Genomic DNA, 18,604 nt, shown 5'->3' with positions numbered 1-18,604 from the left:
CCCTATACCATGGCATATCTACTTATGCTTTTGTTTCTCAATGACTGTACTCAATTGAAAGATAATAATTAACTGACATTAGACAAGACTATCTGGAAGAGATAGTATCTGCACATGAGGCACGGCATGCAGTAGATGTTTTCTGAAAACACATCACATTCGAGATCAATTTGAATACATAACAAACTGTAATTGATTGAACATGTTCTTCGAAAAGACAATAATTAACTGACATCAGACAAGACTATGTGGAAGAGGGCTGTGTCTGCACATAGGGCAAAGCTTTCAGAAAATTTTTCTGAAAAGACTTGACATTCGAAATTGTAGGTACTTAATTAAACATAGTCTTCAATAAGACAAATATTATCTGATACAATTATGTCCCCCGATTGGTTAAGATTCAGGTGTTGGTGAGAATCAGCCAAATGTCCTCCATTCTGGGTGTCGTGAAAATAAATGACGGCCCACAATATTGGTTAGTGTGAAAACTTGCATTCCAAAATAGTCTGACTCTGAAACGGTCCGTAGACGGCCAATATTAGAGTAGAGCTAGCAGGTAACGGAGCCGGGCTCCGCAAGGGTCTATTTTAAAACTTACCGTAATGAAATCTTGAATAATTGAAAATAGGCCCATAACCATCCACGGTTAGTTAAGAATCTATATGCAAAATTTCAAGTTAATCAGTTTAGTAGTTGAGATGTGATGATGCGTCAAACATAATTTTCCTACATCACTTACGTGTATGAGCCAGCTCTTTCCATTATTATAGTAAAGATGATGGATAGGTGGATGATTTATCAGTATCTTTGAATGAGAATAACTTTTGAACGGTTTGAGAAATTGGTGCGGTTTTGATGCGACAGAAAATCAGTTATTTTTATTCGAATAGGATCCCCAATCATACCTATCAAATAGTGTCCCTTTTAAAAGAAATGTTCAGCTGCTTCTATACAACAACTGGAAGCATGACAAATTGAAAACTTGACGTAATGAAATCTTGAAGAACTGAAAATAGGCATAAATAACCATCCTCGGTTAATTAAGAATCTATATGCAAAATTTCAAATTAATCAGTTGATTATATTTCAGACGTGATGATGCGTCAAACATGATTCCCTTTTCCTTACGTGTATAAGCCAGTTCTTTCCTTTATTATAGTATAGAAAACTGAAGAATACATAATACTTGAAAACCTCACAGAATCATATTGATTTTTCCAATACATCAATAAATTTTAGTTCGATTAGGATCCTCCTCTATTTGAATCAGGCAGCCTTTTGTTTTCCCAATTCCAAACAAAATACCTAAAATACTCGTTTCACTGGGAATTCATGTCTGATAGTACATTATAACTGAAGAATATAAATTATTAATTATTTTATTGTGATCTATTCATGATTTTCTTATGAAATTCAATGATAGGCCTACATCATGAAGACTATGTCCAATTCATTTGTACTGGTGGCAAAATTTTACATTAAAAATAATTATTTGATAAAATCCAATTGTAATGAAAACAAATTCCTTCAAAAAAATAATTGATAATAATACGTTTCGAGGGAAAAAATTAAGAACAAAAAAATTGGGATGCATCGGGATTCGAAACCATCGCTCCTTACGCTAGCGTTTTACTGTTGCTCTACATCCCCCGTACGTGTATAAGCCAGTTCTTTCCTTCATTATAGTATAAAGTTCCTACTTATAACATAGAGAACTGACTTGTTTAGTCTAGTTGTGTGACCTGATGCAATTGTAGCATAAATTGAATGTCTCACTGCAAGAATAGTAATAATAATTGAAGAACTCAACCTATTCGGACTATGTGTTATCTAAATTTGGGAGAGGAATAGCACAAGGTTACCTTTTTTCCTCTCCCTATCATTTTGATAATGTAGGTACTTATTGTATAAATGAATAAATAAATAATAATAAACTTGCTAACCTTCCAGTAGTACATATATCGTCCGCTGTTAGCGCTAGTCTCTGTAGATACTCTTCATCCAAGTGTCTCATACTGTACACCACTCGTCTCAACTCATCTGCCAGCTCCATGCGAAAATTGTTCGAATCCTAGCAAAACAAAACAATAATAACATTCTTTACTCGGAAAGTAGGAAATGCTTCAAGTGTAAGAGAACCCTCAACACTGCCATTTACACTAGTAGTTCTGTGAACAGTAGACCTCGCGCAGTTATAAACCACAGCCTCCCCCTATACTGTCCATCAGAGTGAATTCTGTCGTGTCGGCGAGATATCCGTGTGAAAACTACTAATGGCTGTTGGGGTTGATATATCAAAAAATGCTAACATCAAAAGCTAATCTCCTTCAAGACATACTGGCAACAGTAGAAAAGGAGAAAGGTCGCGGAAAATGTTACTTTCAATAATTAATTGCATGCAGCTTAATAGTCCGTACAACAGCTGTTTTTTTACCAAGTTGCAATGTAATATTAATGGCATGCGTCATTGCATGCAATTAATAATCCACTCTCGACAGCTGATTTATTATGAATAATTCTATAGTCTGATTTTTACGGTAATATTGGAGACTCCATTTCCTTTAGTACTAGTAGTTCTGTGAACAGTAGACCTCGCGCTCAGTAAGTTACATTGACCTGTTGTTATGTTTTCTCAAAAATTAATAAATAATTTATCAATTTAAAATTTCAAGAAAAAAATCCTAAATAAACATACAGCTTTCTGTGCTATCGTACCGTGACGTGTCGTCCCGGAATGTGAGTGTGAGCGCTGTTATCAGGTCTGGCTGTAACTGTCTACAACATTGATGGAAAGATACATTTTCAAGATGTTCGATGTTTTTGAACGGGTAGTATTATAGTCCACAAGACAACTGATTTATGATGAATAATTCTATAGTCTGATTTTTACTCTAATATTGGCGTATGAAGGAGGCTTCTTTTTCCTTTTATATTATCCTTGAAATGCAAAATTTCCAAAAACCTTATATATACGTCGACGCGCAATTTAAAAAGGAACATGCCTGTCAAATTTCATGAAAATCTATTACCGCGTTTCGCCATAAATGCGCAACATATAAACATTAAGAGAAATGCCAAACCGTCGACTTGAATCTTAGACCTCACTTCGCTCAGTCATTTATTCTATAGTCTGATTTTTACGGTAATATTGGAGACTCCTTTTCCTTTTGTATGTATTATCCTTCAAATACAAGATTAAAAAAAACCTTTACGTCGACGTAAAGGTAAACCTTTACCTGTATACGTCGACGCGCCTTGTTTCAAAGTACTTCTATACCAAATTTTATCTTCTATACCAAATTTTATCGGACAATAACTGCGGTACAAACAAACAGACATATTATTATTTGTTCGGACGTTATGAATGCTTCCCGTTCTTGTCTGGCGTTGTGTGGTGGAGGGGGCAATTATACGGTGATGCGCAAAACATAATTGTGGCCAGTCGTCGATTGACAGCCAATTGAACAGCTCACCTCTCGTAATGTCGATTTTTGCAAAGTGATCTATTGATTATTTATTGTGATTTATTACAAGTGTCGTCTCGTCTCGTATCGTGATCTGGACCCGGGATCCTGGAAGCAAGGAGGATTTGGACATGAAGGTAGGCCTATGTTATTGTGCACTTAGCCATTGTAACCGATCATTTCTACCGAGCATAGTTGAAATGCTGGCTTGGCTTGTATGATTAGATAAGCCAGCCATTGTTCGTTCCATTGTGTCGCCTGCTCTCGTGTTTTCCCTCTTATTCTTGTTTGGTTCTTTGTCTCACTCTCTCGACGAGCGCTCACTGTTATCGCCTCACTATGGGTGTTATCGAAGATTTGACATTTCAAAGAGATGCATTAATTCGTAAAATAAAACGGATTAATGAAATTGCCGAAGCTGTCGAAAAAGATCCGAAAAATAAAAAAATGAAGAATTTATTGAAAGTTATGGGTGAGCATATCGATCACCACCAGGTGGAGTTCAATGACATAATAGATAAGATGCAGAGCTACTATAACAAACAAAATCCTCGATTGGAAACAAGTGACCTTGAAAATTTGATGAGTCAATTTGATGACACTTTTTTCAATGTCAAGGCTATTCTCGAAAGCTTACCATCCACTCAAACAAATTTGAATATTAGTTCTTCCAATGTAGCTTCTTCACCTACAACTGGAAATATCTCGCCAGTTGCCCTACCTAAGCTTCCTTTAATGACTTTTGACGGCGATTTGAAAATTTGGAGTCAATTTAAAGATTTATTCGAAGCCACGGTTCATAATAATGGTCAAATTGCTGACATACAAAAACATATGTATCTTCGGTCTGTACTGAGAGGCGATGCACTGTCAGTCATTTCTGTTGTCCCATTGACAAGTGATCATTATGCTGAGGCATGGAAATTATTATTGAATCGCTACAATGACTCTTACAATCTGACTGACGCATACTTGCAAGCAATTTTTGATATGCCAGCAGTTAATAAGCAACCAGACTCGCTACGAAAATTCATCACTCATTTAGCTGAGTATATTGCAGCACTAAAACCAATTGGTCATGCAGTTAATGACTGGTCGATTCCGTTATTATTTGTCTTACGTAAAAAACTGACTGAAGAATTGAGAGAGAAGTGGCAGAGACTGCTAAGAAATGGAACAGTATCCGATTTGAAAAACTTCCAAATATTTTTGAATGATGAAGCTGTTATTTTAGAGGCTACTAAATCCACTGATTTATTGGATCATCTACATCGTCAGAAGCCTCCTCACGTAAGCAGTTTGGGAAATCGAAACCAACTATGGGAAATTACAAGGCTTCAGCTATGATTGTTAAATCGAAATCGGGCGAGCTGAAATGTATTGAATGTAATAATTCTCATGAACTGGAAAATTGTGAAGTGTTCTTGAATCTCAAACCATCTGATAGATTAAAACGTGTAAAAGAATGGAAACTATGTATCGGCTGTTTATTGGCAGGGCACTTTATTAGAGATTGTAGAAGAAGGAAGCCGTGCAGTCACTGTAATTCGCGTCATCATTCGCTCCTCCATTTAGAGCCGAGACAGCCGCCTGTTGAAAACACCAACACATTGGCCGGTAATAAACAAATGAGCAGGGTAGACGTGCACGACGTCGCTGATCAAAGCCATCAGACATTTGTTACTGACTCAGCGAAGAAAGTATTTTCGAACGTAAATAGTTCCTTAGTATTGTTACCAACTGTTAAATTGGGAGTTCGAGGTAATCAAGGCAATTATCATAAGGTCAAAGTATTATTAGATAGTGCAAGCACCGAGTCATTCATTACAAGGCGATGCATGAAAAAACTGGGTTTAGTGGTACAGAAAACACATAGTTTGCCAATCTATGGATTATCTGATACTAAACTGGAAGTGACAGATGAAATTACTAACTGTGAATTTGAAATACCGAACTCCCCTTCATTAAAAATTACCGTGTCGGGAGTCAACAAAATAGCAGCTACAAATCAGATAAAAAATGCGTACTGGGCACATATTGAAGGACTGGAGCTAGCAGATTCTGAATTTTTCCTCTCAGAGGAGGTTGATATTTTATTGGGTGCTGAATACTTCCCCTTCATTCTGACTGGAAGAAAGGTGATTGGTCCAGCGGGTACACCATCTGCCCTAGAAACAGTATGGGGCTACTGCCTGATGGGTAAGGTATCAGAGGAGAGTTCTACTATCTCAAATAATCTGTGCATGTATTCCAATGCTAATTCAGAAGAGTTGGTGAAGCGATTTTGGGTCGTAGAAGAGCCACCTAGGACAAAAAAATTATTGGAAAGTGAAATGGCTTGTGAGGAGATATACAAATCAACTGTTTGTCGTTTGAATACTGGTAGATACATTGTAGAATTACCATCCAAGGAAACAAATACGAGGGAGATATCGGGATATCTTGAAGTTAAAACTAATGTCGGAGAAAATGTTACCATGATTCGAGAAGGAGAATTGGGAGATAATTTAGCAGAAGTTCCAGGTAAACAAGGTATAGCCTTCAACAGTTATTTACCGATCAACGGTAATTTAGGGAAAGAGTTAAAAGTGATTCATAGTCCACATGAAATCAAACCAATGGGAAGACCCATACTGAAAAAGGAAATTGGAGAAGATGTTTTTGAAAGGGAGAAACGAAATTTGGAAGAGTTAGATGATGATAGACAGGATAATGTTGAAATAAAATGGACAAAATCCGAAAAGGGAGAAGAAATGAAAGGGTATACTCTAACAACTATGTCGTATGGTGTATCATCATCGCCATTTCTTGCCATTTGTACTACGCATCAGTGTATTGAAGTTCAAAAAGTGCTTTCAAAAATTATAAACATAGATTATATTGCAGCTTGGACTTATTCAACTGTGGCAGTGAGTTGGATTCAGTCTTCACCTCATCGTTGGGCTAGGTTTGTGGCAAATCGTGTAAGTCAAGTACAGGAACACCTGTCTACAGAGCAATTCAGATATGTGTCAACCGAATGTAATCCAGCTGATTGTGCTAGTCGAGGACTATTTCTCAATGAATTAATTGGTAATTCTCTGTGGTGGAATGGGTCTGATTGGTTAGACAAACCACTGGAGTGCTGGCCACACCAAACCCACGGTAATGATGATGAAAATTCCATACAGATTGAATTGGAAGCAAGAAAAATTACACTAGCAACACAGAGTAAAGACTCAGAGGAATCAATTCAATCGGTGAAATTGAGAAATCGATGGAGTTTACTCAAAAGAATTGCATCCTCATTCTGGAAACGTTGGCAATTGGAGTATGTATCTAGTTTGCAAACCCGAACAAAATGGTACAGAAAACATAGTAATGTTAACATTGGACGTATGGCTCTCTTAAAGGAAAGTAACCTACTCCCTCTTCACTGGAGACTTGGTCGAATAACGAAGATATTCCTTGAACAGGATGGAATTGTGAGAGTGGTGGAGGTACAGACTGCAAAAGGAAGTCTCACCAGTCTGTCAATAGGGTATGTCTCCTCCCTATTGATGAAGATTAGGCCTTATTGAAGGGAACTTCAATAAGTTTTAGTGGTTAGTCATTTATTTCTCGTCCCATCCTCTCCTTTCCGTGGGCCTCCTACTCCTTTTTTTTAAGTCTCCTCAAGGGCCCCTGAGGAGTGAAGATATTTTCCTTTTTTTCCCTAGTCTCCCTGATAGGGTTCGTTATAGGTGGTTTTTTGATTTTTGTTATTGGAAGTTCTTCCAAGGTGGGCGGAATGTTCGGACGTTATGAATGCTTCCCGTTCTTGTCTGGCGTTGTGTGGTGGAGGGGGCAATTATACGGTGATGCGCAAAACATAATTGTGGCCAGTCGTCGATTGACAGCCAATTGAACAGCTCACCTCTCGTAATGTCGATTTTTGCAAAGTGATCTATTGATTATTTATTGTGATTTATTACAAGTGTCGTCTCGTCTCGTATCGTGATCTGGACCCGGGATCCTGGAAGCAAGGAGGATTTGGACATGAAGGTAGGCCTATGTTATTGTGCACTTAGCCATTTTAATTGTTCAAATTTCTACCCGACGCCAGACAACCCAAAAGTTCTCGATGTAATTAATGATACAGTCCACAAACCAGATTGCTGTTTGAGCCAGCCTCTGTCGATTAAACATTATTATTATTGTTATTTCATCATATAAAACCGCATTTGATGAGCATAGCTCAAACGGTGTTGGACATGTCAAATATATCAAGTATATGGTTTCCCTCCATTGAGGGAGAGTTTTTCATTTTACAAAAGCCGATCGAGTTGAAACCAAGACCTCAGCTTCGCTTCGGCCAATGAAGCTTATGTATATAAGTGAAATTCTCTTCAACCTTTGACCATTTTGAAGTAAGTAACACTGTCTTTTTATGTATGCTATACGACGAGCTTATAAATTGTGTAAAATGTCAGGCATATAAAGAAACCTGAATCTGATAACTATACTTACAGCATCCATTTCGCACAAATTTCTGATATGATTTTCGGCCAGTTGCAGGTTTTTCTTGTCAGTTTTCGACGGTCGTTCGTGTTGATAGAGCAATGTTTCTCTGCGGTTCACAATTTCTGCAAAAATTAATTGCATATCAATATTTGCAGTAGCAAAAGTTTTCAGAGTAGATGATGCCTTAAGGCAACCAGCCCTTAGTTCTATAAACATGTCACGTAGACAACTTGAGACATGTCTCTGAAACCAAATATAAAAAAATCGCGCTAGGCTATAGATTTGACTATTTATAACGGCAACAGTGTTTGATTAGCAATGGTTTTGCTATTCTTGTCTATCATTCATAACTCTACCTTCATTGTATTATCATCCCATTCATCCCATCATCGTCACCTAGGCTTAAAATACTTCTACAAAGTCGCCTTTGTAAAATAATAAATATCATTCAACAAAGTGGATAGCGCTATCTCTTTCTCGCTTTGCTCTGTTGCCAGATCGTCTTTCAACAAAGTAGAATTGGTAATTAATTAACAAAATATTTAATCTTAATTATGTAAATTCATTATGAAATTATTGATAAATATAATTTCTTGCTTAATAGAATATAATTGATTATTTTAAACGAGAATGAACAGTTGATATTACATCAATGAACCTGTATCAGCTACCGTCTATGGAAGGCATTGACAAGACAGTGAGGTTCGGCAACGTTGTCCTCCTATCTATCTCCACTGCTATTATAACGTAGACCTCACCATAGTCATGATATTGTATTGTCATTGAAGGGTTTAAACAGCTCATTTGCACACTACCTGGGTCATGAATGGCAAATTATCGGAGAACCGAGCTTCGCTCGCTATTTTTATATATTGATAAACAGAACACAATTCTCTAAAATGATCGTGTTTATATTTTACAGCTGGCTATACGTCACCTTATGAATTTCGAGGATGCAATATTTTGATTTTCCACAGAATCACTCCCTCACTTTTTACTATTGTAATGGAATTGATTAATTGTTGGTTGAACTAATTTGATTTATGATGTAATTTAAAATTTGTAACAAAATAATTAATATTGATTGTATTCAACAAGAATTACAGGTCCTAACTCTCTAGGAGTTGGATACAGAAATTAATAAAAGATAATGCTGTTATATTATAATTGATAAATAAGATGTACTGAGCAAATAAATGAGGGGTTAAATATTGCTTGGCTAACGAGAGGTTAAATTTGGATCTTACTCTTTATCTCATGAGAAAGGTTTTAATTGTAAAATAATTAAATGTAGAATGAATAATATAATATTTATTGATAATTTAAAAAGAATTATTTTCAAAAGATAAAATATGATTTCAAATAATATTGACAAGATATACCCTCAGATAAAAATAATATAATTAATTTGGCACTCATTCTACCCAAATGGGAGACCCTCTCAGTAGGGAGAAGTCGGGCTGGTTGATCTGCTGCAGATGTTTCCAGGTCCCGTCCTTACCACCGACTTCCTAGAGCCTCTCATTTTTTCCATAATTTTACTTGTCATGAATTTTCACCGTCGTCAACAATTTATCTATTCATTGTGAAAATTCATGGCAAATAATAAAAATTATGTAGTTCTATTACACTATCCACAGACGACGAAAGTCTCAGCTGTTTCAGCCAAGGATGAATTATCCTTTTAATGTCGTTCAGCGAGTTTTCCCAAGGATGAGACCTAGTGCAATCGAATTTCTATATCATAAACCTACTATGTTCCAAATTTCGTGAGAATCGTTAGAGCCGTTTTCGAGATCCGTTGAACATAAATAACCAGATAAAACATATTAACAGACATAAAGAAATTGCTCGCTTGATATAATAGGATAACCATTATACAGGATGGGTGACGGAATGTGGTACTCACTGGTGTCGGCATTGAGATGGGCATAGCTGGTGAATGCCTCCTCATTGATGAGTGTGTAGACGTGCGCAGTAGATGTGCGCACTAGTCTGTGCTCGCGAGCCATGCGCAGTGGCTCAAAGGCGTGCATCTCCCGACACTCGAGTGACGTCATCACGCGGTGATCCACAGACTGCTCACATTGCACGGTCGACTCGAGCGGCGTCCAGTGCTGGTGGTATTTCTAACACATCAAATCAAATTACAATAGAATAGACCAGACTAATATAATATAATAATAATACTGAGGATGATGTCCACATATGCTTGTGCGTGGGTATCAATGATGATGAGAGATGACGACTACTTTTTAGGTAGACGGGACCGACGATTTACCGTCTCCTCCGAAAGACGGGGTGGCCGTATCTATTTGATTGTGCTGTGGTCAAAAACTTTTGCACCGGACGAGATTAGAACTCGGGTTCTGTTGATTATTAGACCGGCGCGGCGCGGCGCGTTATCACTTACTCCAACGGCCAACCTACTCCACCTACACAGAGTCTTTCTGCCACGTCAACAAATTGCATTCGATCGATTAGGTCAGCATCACTTATGCCAGTAGGATTTACGTTATAAAATCAGCACCTTCCCTTGTCTGTACAGTTGTTCAACTAAGCTGATATAGTGAGGTCCACGTTATAATGGCAGTGTTTGATTAGGATTGGTGTTGCTATTCTTGTCTATCATTCAACAAAGCAGATGGCGCTATCTCTTTCTCGCTTTGCTCTGTTGCCAGATCGTCTTTCAACAATGTAGAATTAATAATAGATTAATTTTCAAAATATTTCATCTTGATATGAAATTATCGAAAAATATCATTTCTTGCTCAATGAGATATAATTGATTATTTTAAACGAGAATTACTTCAATAAACCTGTATCAGCTACCATCAATAAAAGGCATTCACAAGACAGAGAGGATCGGCAACGTTGTTCTCCTATCTTTCTCCACTGCCATTATAACGTGGACCTCACTATAGATAGACCTTGGTCTTCACCCTCCGCACCCACATCGTTTCGTAGCTTTTGAAGCAATATAATGAACTACCACAATATTTCCATTTCAATTTCGTAAACTGAATCATGAATACATTTTCTTGATAGATAAAATATATTTGAGGTATCATTATCTAGTAGTCTCTCATACTGTGCCGTTCTTACGCTCTTAGGCTCAACTCAGGTGGAGAAGAGACTGGACTCTAGTGGAGAGCATGTGTTTCCAAATGGTGACGTCGCGGAGACTAGAATCGACTGGTCTGAGTGTCACCATTTGGAAACACATGCTCTCCACTAGAGTCCAGTCTCTTCTCCACCTGAATCGAGTAAGGGTAGCCGTCCACTGGAATCGTATTCAACCAATCTGTTCAGCCATTGGATCGGACGAATCTGCCGGCCGTTAATTCGACCGAATATGGTCGTCCATTGGAACCGTTTGTCAGTCTAGTTCAGTAGTTGGCTGAACTATTGAATATTGAATAAATATTGAATCAACTACTATCATAGCCACAAACATTTTTCATAAACAATGATTATATTGAGATTTTGAAAATTGAATGAACAAATATCCACTAAATTAGTTATTCATTACAATAATCTTAACTTTAGATCCTATTTGTTCATTAATCTTTGTCTACAGATCCCTTTGAACATCACGACGATGACATCTTTTGTCTCGCATATTTTATTTATTTAATAATTCAGAATTACACAACTTACAGAAAAGTACGACAGGCTTATAAGCCCAAAACGGTTCCAATTCTAATTTATACAACAGTCCAAATGTAGAGGCTAGGTTATGACGTGTCACTTAACATTCATCAATTACACACTCAATTTACATATTCCACAATGGAACATGCTCTTAAACCAAATTTATCAACTTTTCATTGTTCATGGGTTAAAACTTTATAAAACACAACAAGTTCAAAAAACAAAAACAGACAAGACTGTGAAACAATTTTGAGGTTAGGATGATGTTGTCTCAGCTCGACTTCGGCCGGATAGAGCTGGAAAATCCCATTCAATTCGGATCGAAAACTTGATCGGCCGTGCACGGACGTATGAACCTGTTGCAATGGACGAGCATCTATAGCTTTGTTTGTTGGTGGATCGTTCGGTTCTAGTGGACAGCAGCCCACCTAAGTGTGAGTTGAGCCTAAAGCTGCGTTTACACCAAAGTTGTTAACAAAATGTTAATAACCTAATCGTTGTAGATTCTATTAGATTGTTTATCATAAGTCATGCGTTTATTATTATCAAGTTATCGATTGGGGACCAGATATGTTGTTATGTTGTCTATGATACTGCAAGTGCAGCCAACCTACCGACTGGAAGACGTAATCGGGCATTGGCAGGACTGATTGCAGGCTGTAGCGCTTCATGCAGTCACGCATCTGCTTCTCTTTGCTCACTACCAGGGTGGTGCCATTTACATGCTCCAGTCTGTACCTGGTCACGCACTCCCCGTTCACATCTCGCTGAAATACATACACTAATTATACAAAAATATCGGGCACCGATGGAGTACAAAAGCATATAAAAATTATTACGGAAGAAGAAATTATAACACCATTCATACAGAAATGTTCTATCTAATAACAGTAAATTGAGATTAATTCCCAGAGGAATGCAAAAAATTTCCCTCACAAAGGCCCAGTTGCACGAAAGCCGGTTAAATTTCAATCCTGATTAACTTCAGGTGATCCAAATTAGAGAAGACCAATTCAAAAAGATTGATCTACTGGAATTAATCAGGATTGAAAATAACCCGGCTTTTCTGCAACCGGCACTAACTACCTGATTGAATGATTACAAACGTTCAACAGCTGAGTCATAATTTTGACACAGTCCCACACACATGAACTCGCTCACTCACTTCCATCACCAACAGACGACGAATATAATTTATTATTATCAGATGTTTTTCCAAGGATGAATAATAATTTCCTTTTAATGTCCTTCAGCGAGTTTTCTCAGGGATGAGACCTAGTGCAATCGAATCTTTATATTATAAACCTACTATGTTTTGAATTTCGTGAGAATCGTTAGAGCCGTTTTTGAGATCTGGTGAAATACAAACATATAAACATCCATACATCTAAACATATAAACAGATGTTGCTTATTTAATAGTATAGGATAACGAGGCACCGAGCTTCGCTCGTTATTTTTAATTATTGATAAACAGAACACAATTCTCTAAAATGATCGTGTTTATATTTCACAGCTGGCTATACGTCATCTTATTAATTTCGGAGATGCGATATTTTGATTTTTCACATGCTCACTTTTTTACTATACACAGCTGTTTCAGCCAGGGATGAATTATCCTTTTAATGTCGTTCAGCGAGTTTTCCCAAGGATGAGACCTAGTGCAATCGAATCTTTATATCATAAACCTACTATGTTCCAAATTTCGTGAAAATCGTTGGAGCTGTTTTCGAGATCAGTTAAACATAAATAACCACATATAAAAATAGCCAAATATAAAAATAACCAGATATATAAATACAGAAATTGGTCGCTTAATAATATAATAGGATTACACTGTCTACATACCATACAAATCAATGTTCCCTGCTTCTATAGTGGGGTCCACGTTATAACGGCAGTGTTTGATTAGCAATGGTACTGCTAACCTTGTCTATCGTTCAACAAAGCAGATAGCGCTATCTCTTTCTCGCTTTGCTCTGTTGCCAGATCGTCTCTTAACAATGTAGAATTGATCATTAATCAACAAAATATTTCATCTTTATTATGAAATTATTGAAAAATATAATTTCTGGCTTGATAGAATATAATAATTGATCATTTTAAACGCGAATGAACAGTTAATATTACATCAATGAACCATCAGCTACCATCTATAGAAGACAGAGGATCGGCAACGTTGTTCTGCTATCTTTCTCCAGTGCCATTATAACGTGGACCTCACTATATCTTCCAAACTACTCAAGTGTGATAAATACTTGAATCGGTGAGGCAGGCCCGGTTGCACAAAAGCCTGTTAAATATCCAATCATGATTGAATGTCCCAGTTTTTTATTTTTTATTTTTGTTGCCATGACATTTAATCACCGTTTAAATTTAACAGAGCTCTTGTTGCTTGGTTGCCTCAGCGTTCCTTATATCAATGTTTGCCCACCTTTGTGACCAAAGCTCACTATTTATTCTTTATTAATTCATACAATAAGTATATCATCAAAAATGATAGGGAGAGAAAAAAAATAAGGTAACCTTGTGCTATTCCTCTCCCAAATTTAGATAAGATTACACATAGCCCGAAATAGGTCAAGTCTTGTAGTTGTTCACTTCACAACATTTCCAGTCCTTAATTACTTGACTATAGTGAGGTCCACGTTATAATGGCAGTGGATAAAGATAGAAGAATAGCGATGCCGATTCTCTGCATTAATTATATTTCTACATTGTCAAAAACATAATTGGCATCGTTGAGGATCTAGAAAAGGATAGTACAACCGGCTTTGTCGAATGATAGACAAGGATAGCAAAACCAAAGTTGATCAAATACTGTCATTATAAAGTGGACCTCACTATAGTATCTACACAGTGGCGGTCTCACAGGATGATCCCTGCACTGATTCACCCCTTTCAAGACGCTACTATGCATAGCAATAACATTAGCTGATCATGCATCAGCTGAGTTGTTTCCAGCCCAGATAGCTGTAGTTTTCTAATTAGGAATTGAGCAGCCAGGCATGCTCAGTAGTGCAGGCTTCGCACCCAGCATCTTTTCAAACCACATCTGTATACTGTCTAATATGAGGGCCAAGCCACACCAAGAGTTTTTATCGGACGAGTCGGCAGAGCAGATAGCTCTCCGAACGCCGACTCAATAATCCAATCGGATAGCTTCCTGTCTAAAAACGCCTGATGAAAACACTTTGTGTGGTTTGGCCCTTAGAGCCGGTTTCCGAGCACTGGATTTACCCAAGTTCTAGACTTTAAACAGCTTGAGTCACAAAATTGGCTTTCCGAAACGAGGCATAGTCGCAGTTTTTATGATAATCTTTATGTTCTCATTTCTATAAATGGAAACGTTTTTCCTTGACGAAATGAAGCATTCATAAATAATTCAATATAGCTGAGACTTTACACTATTTTCTCTTATTTTATTTTCTGTTCGATTTTCTAGTTTTCATTTTTATTTTTTTTCTATTTTTTTGTGTTCAATTTTATAGTTTTTATTTTTCTATTTTTTATTTTTTTTCTAAATTCTATTTTGTGTTCAATTTTTTAGTTTTTCGAAATTTAATTTAAACTTGAATGCGACTACCCCAGTTTTTGAAAGCACATTTTCTGACTCCGGCTGTTTGAAGTCTAGAACTTGGCTAAATCCCAAACTCGGAGACCGGCCCTTAGAGTGATGCATAGTCAGACAGAAAGAAGCGCGGTTGCCAAGTTGACGATCAGACTCAGTCGATAAACGCTTTGTATGGCTTTGCCCTGAGATTGAATATTGAATACCTCAATAGCACGATGATTTCTGTCGAGTCTTGTCATGGTGTTTTGGAACGAGGACAGCAGACCGCGTTTGAAATTCAGTGTCCAAACTTTTTCATCATCATCCGGACAAATCTCACTGATCGCTCCGCTCTCCATGTAAAATCTGAATTCAAACAAACAAAATAAACCACAAAAATTATCAGCCTGAATCGATAGATTTATAGTGAGGTCCACGTTATAATGGCAGTGGAGAAAGATAGGAGAAAAACGTTGCCGATCCTCCTTCTATAGACGGTAGCTGATAAAGGTTTATTGATGTAATATTAAGTGTTCATTCTCGTTTAAAATAATCAATTATATTTTATTAAGCAATAAATTATATTTTTCATAATTGAGATGAAATATTTTGTTGATTAATTATTAATTCTACATTGTTGAAAGACGCTCTGGCAACAGAGCAAAGCGAGAAAGAGAGGGCGCTATCGGCTTTGTTGAATGATAGACAAGGATAGCAGTACACTGCCAATATACTCTAATCAAACACTGCCATTATAACGTGGACCTCACTATAGTGTTTATGTTATTAAGTCAGTGGACATGATAGGACTACAGTGTTGCCAATTTACAGTGTTACCACAGCCTATGTAATATAATTGCTAATTCTTTTTATAATGTTTAATTTGACTCTATCCCAAATATATTTCATTCCTTATGAAAATATATTTTCTCCTGGTTTGATAATTGAGATTAAGTCGTCTGGTAGTTGATCACCTATGTTCATAGTCAACTGGAACAGTGGGCAGCTAGAAAATAATGATAGAGCTATCTTCAGATAAAGATGGCAAACCAATCAGGAAATTAATCAATTATCAAATTAATGAGGTGCTCATTTAACAACGTAATATGGGATTTAACAACTCTGTAATATAGGAGACGTCAACTGGCAAAACATTGGATTAGTTGGGGAAAAAAATAGTGTCGCATGACTTTGGGGAAATGTCGATTTTTAAGGCTGGCTAACCTGAGCGGATACTGTGTGAGTGCATCGTTGAATCGGAGGGAATTTTCGTCGTCACTGTTGCCAACTCTGCCACCCCAATATTCCCCCGACTCTTCTGAGCGGTCTGGATCGTCGGACAGGGCAGCACTGGTTATCTGTAGAACAAACAAAATAGTAACTCATTATTTCCCATTTCTATTTTTGTAGTAATACTTGATAGATTTACGAGTCACTATAAATAGTAAATAGAATCCATTATGTACTAATTATTATTATTAAACGGAAGTCCAAATTAAATGCTGTAATTCACCCCAAAGACTTCTGCTACTGCAAATATTTGAATTTCCATCTAGCTGTTTACCCTTTTGTCAATATTTGCAGAAGTCTTCGGGGTGAATTACAGCATTTTATTTGGATTTTCGTTTAATTATAATAATTAATTCATTAGCATTTGAATAATTGCAATATCTCAGTAATTTCCATCCATTATTATATGATTAAATTATACGGAATTAATTTGGAGGACACATAAAATTCGATAAAAAAATTATAGGTAAACAATTACAACACAAATGATCTGCCTAAATCTATAATGATATAGTGGAAATTATAGGACCACAGAGTCGTCGATTCTCTGTTGCCACAGCCTCCTATATCCCGGTACATCGGATATAATAATATTAATGGTTGACTCTTGTTAATAATGATCAATTCTATCCCAAACCTATTATATTCATTAAAAATATATCTTCCCATAATTTAATAATAAATTCACATAATAATCGAGATTGAATATTCTGGTAGTTGATTGTATTTCTACAAACAATTTGGCAACTGTGCGGAGCTAGAAACGGATAGAGCTATCTACTTTGCCTGATGCCAGACAAGGATAGCAACACCAATGTTGATCAGGTGCTGCTGACTTTATAGCCTGAATCTCACTCTAGTGTCTACAGTTTTATATTTGCATACTGTATAGGGTATAGAGTAAACATAGTTCGAGTTGAAACACTGCAGTTTACGTAGGTTCCGAACCTGTAGTATGACCTTCACTGTAGAGTATACTGCAGTACAAATGTTTTGATTGAAAAATCTGGTGTGGCGCACTCACACAACTTTCCTTGCCGTTATAAAAATTGATCACCTGACGCTAGTGTTCACGCGCATCTCAAGTCTACTATTCAAAGATCCATGCCAGCTGGTGACAGGACAATAACGCTGGAGACACACGAGGTCTGCTATCTCCTCATATTAGAGTGGCCGTAGTCGAGTGGATCAGATGCTGGCTTTATGATTCAGAGGCCCGGGTTCAAATCCCGGCCCGGGCAAGATATTTATCTCGGGCCACTCCCGTGTTTCGGATGGACACGTTAAGCCGTCGGTCCCGGCTGCCTAAAAAGCAGTCGTTAGGTCATGTCAGAGGCCCTGAAATTGATCAGTTGCGACCTGAAAACTCTGACACCAGACCTGAGCCAGCCAGGTAACTCGATATTATTATTATTATTATTATTATAGTGAATGATTTAATAGAATCATCAGTTGCCAACAGTTTGCAATTGAATAATCACATTTTCTCGAATTTCGAGCTTATTTTCAAATTTAGGTGGAAATGTTACTGAACATTAATTTTAGAGATTTTCATGCTCAATCTTCTCCACTTGAAATTTTGTGTTAAATTTTATCTGAAGCCTGATAATTGGGAATCTAAAATCAAACTTTGCATAGATGAGGCGGAGCTCCTGAAATTTTTACAAATATGGGAAGGACCCCCTAGTTCCAAATTTCAAGTCATTCCGTTAATTGGGAGATGAGATATCGTGTACACAGACGCACATACACTCATACACACACACATACAGACCAATACCCAAAAACCACTTTTTTGGACTCAGGGGACCTTGAAACGTATAGAAATTTAGAAATTGGGGTACCTTAATTTTTCTCGGAAAGCAATACCATAGAGAAACAATAGCGTAAGTAGATATCCCATGGTATAGGGCGTTTATGTCGTAACTTTTACTGTTATCCCAAGCCGATTACTGTCGATTATTGTTGATTTTTATTGTTTTGACCGGGTAAGAGTGTATGAACGGAACAATATGAGAGACTACCAGCGTCATAAAGCTTCACGGGAAAGAACTACATGGGCTATCGGCTTGAGATAACAGTAAAAGTTGCGACATAAACGCCCTATGCCATGGGATATCTACTTATGCTATTGTTTCTCTATGGCAATACTTTCCTTACCT

The 18,604-nt window shown here is 37.1% G+C and overlaps 1 protein-coding gene across 1 annotated transcript in view; it reads right to left on the bottom strand.

Moving 5' to 3' along the window:
- Nucleotides 1-18,604, bottom strand: part of LOC111054146 — a 156,607-nt gene that overhangs the window by 131,216 nt on the left and 6,787 nt on the right. Inside the window, 6 exon segments of the mRNA XM_039441196.1 lie at nt 1,944-2,071; nt 7,953-8,068; nt 9,856-10,075; nt 12,215-12,367; nt 15,377-15,518; nt 16,377-16,510. Coding sequence (XP_039297130.1) covers nt 1,944-2,071; nt 7,953-8,068; nt 9,856-10,075; nt 12,215-12,367; nt 15,377-15,518; nt 16,377-16,510 — 893 coding nt within the window.

The sequence above is a fragment of the Nilaparvata lugens genome, chromosome 14 (genome assembly GCF_014356525.2).
Source record: "Nilaparvata lugens isolate BPH chromosome 14, ASM1435652v1, whole genome shotgun sequence".
NCBI lineage: Eukaryota > Metazoa > Arthropoda > Insecta > Hemiptera > Delphacidae > Nilaparvata > Nilaparvata lugens.
Note: the sequence above shows the minus strand (reverse complement) of the source record. Positions and strands in the feature narration are given on the sequence as shown.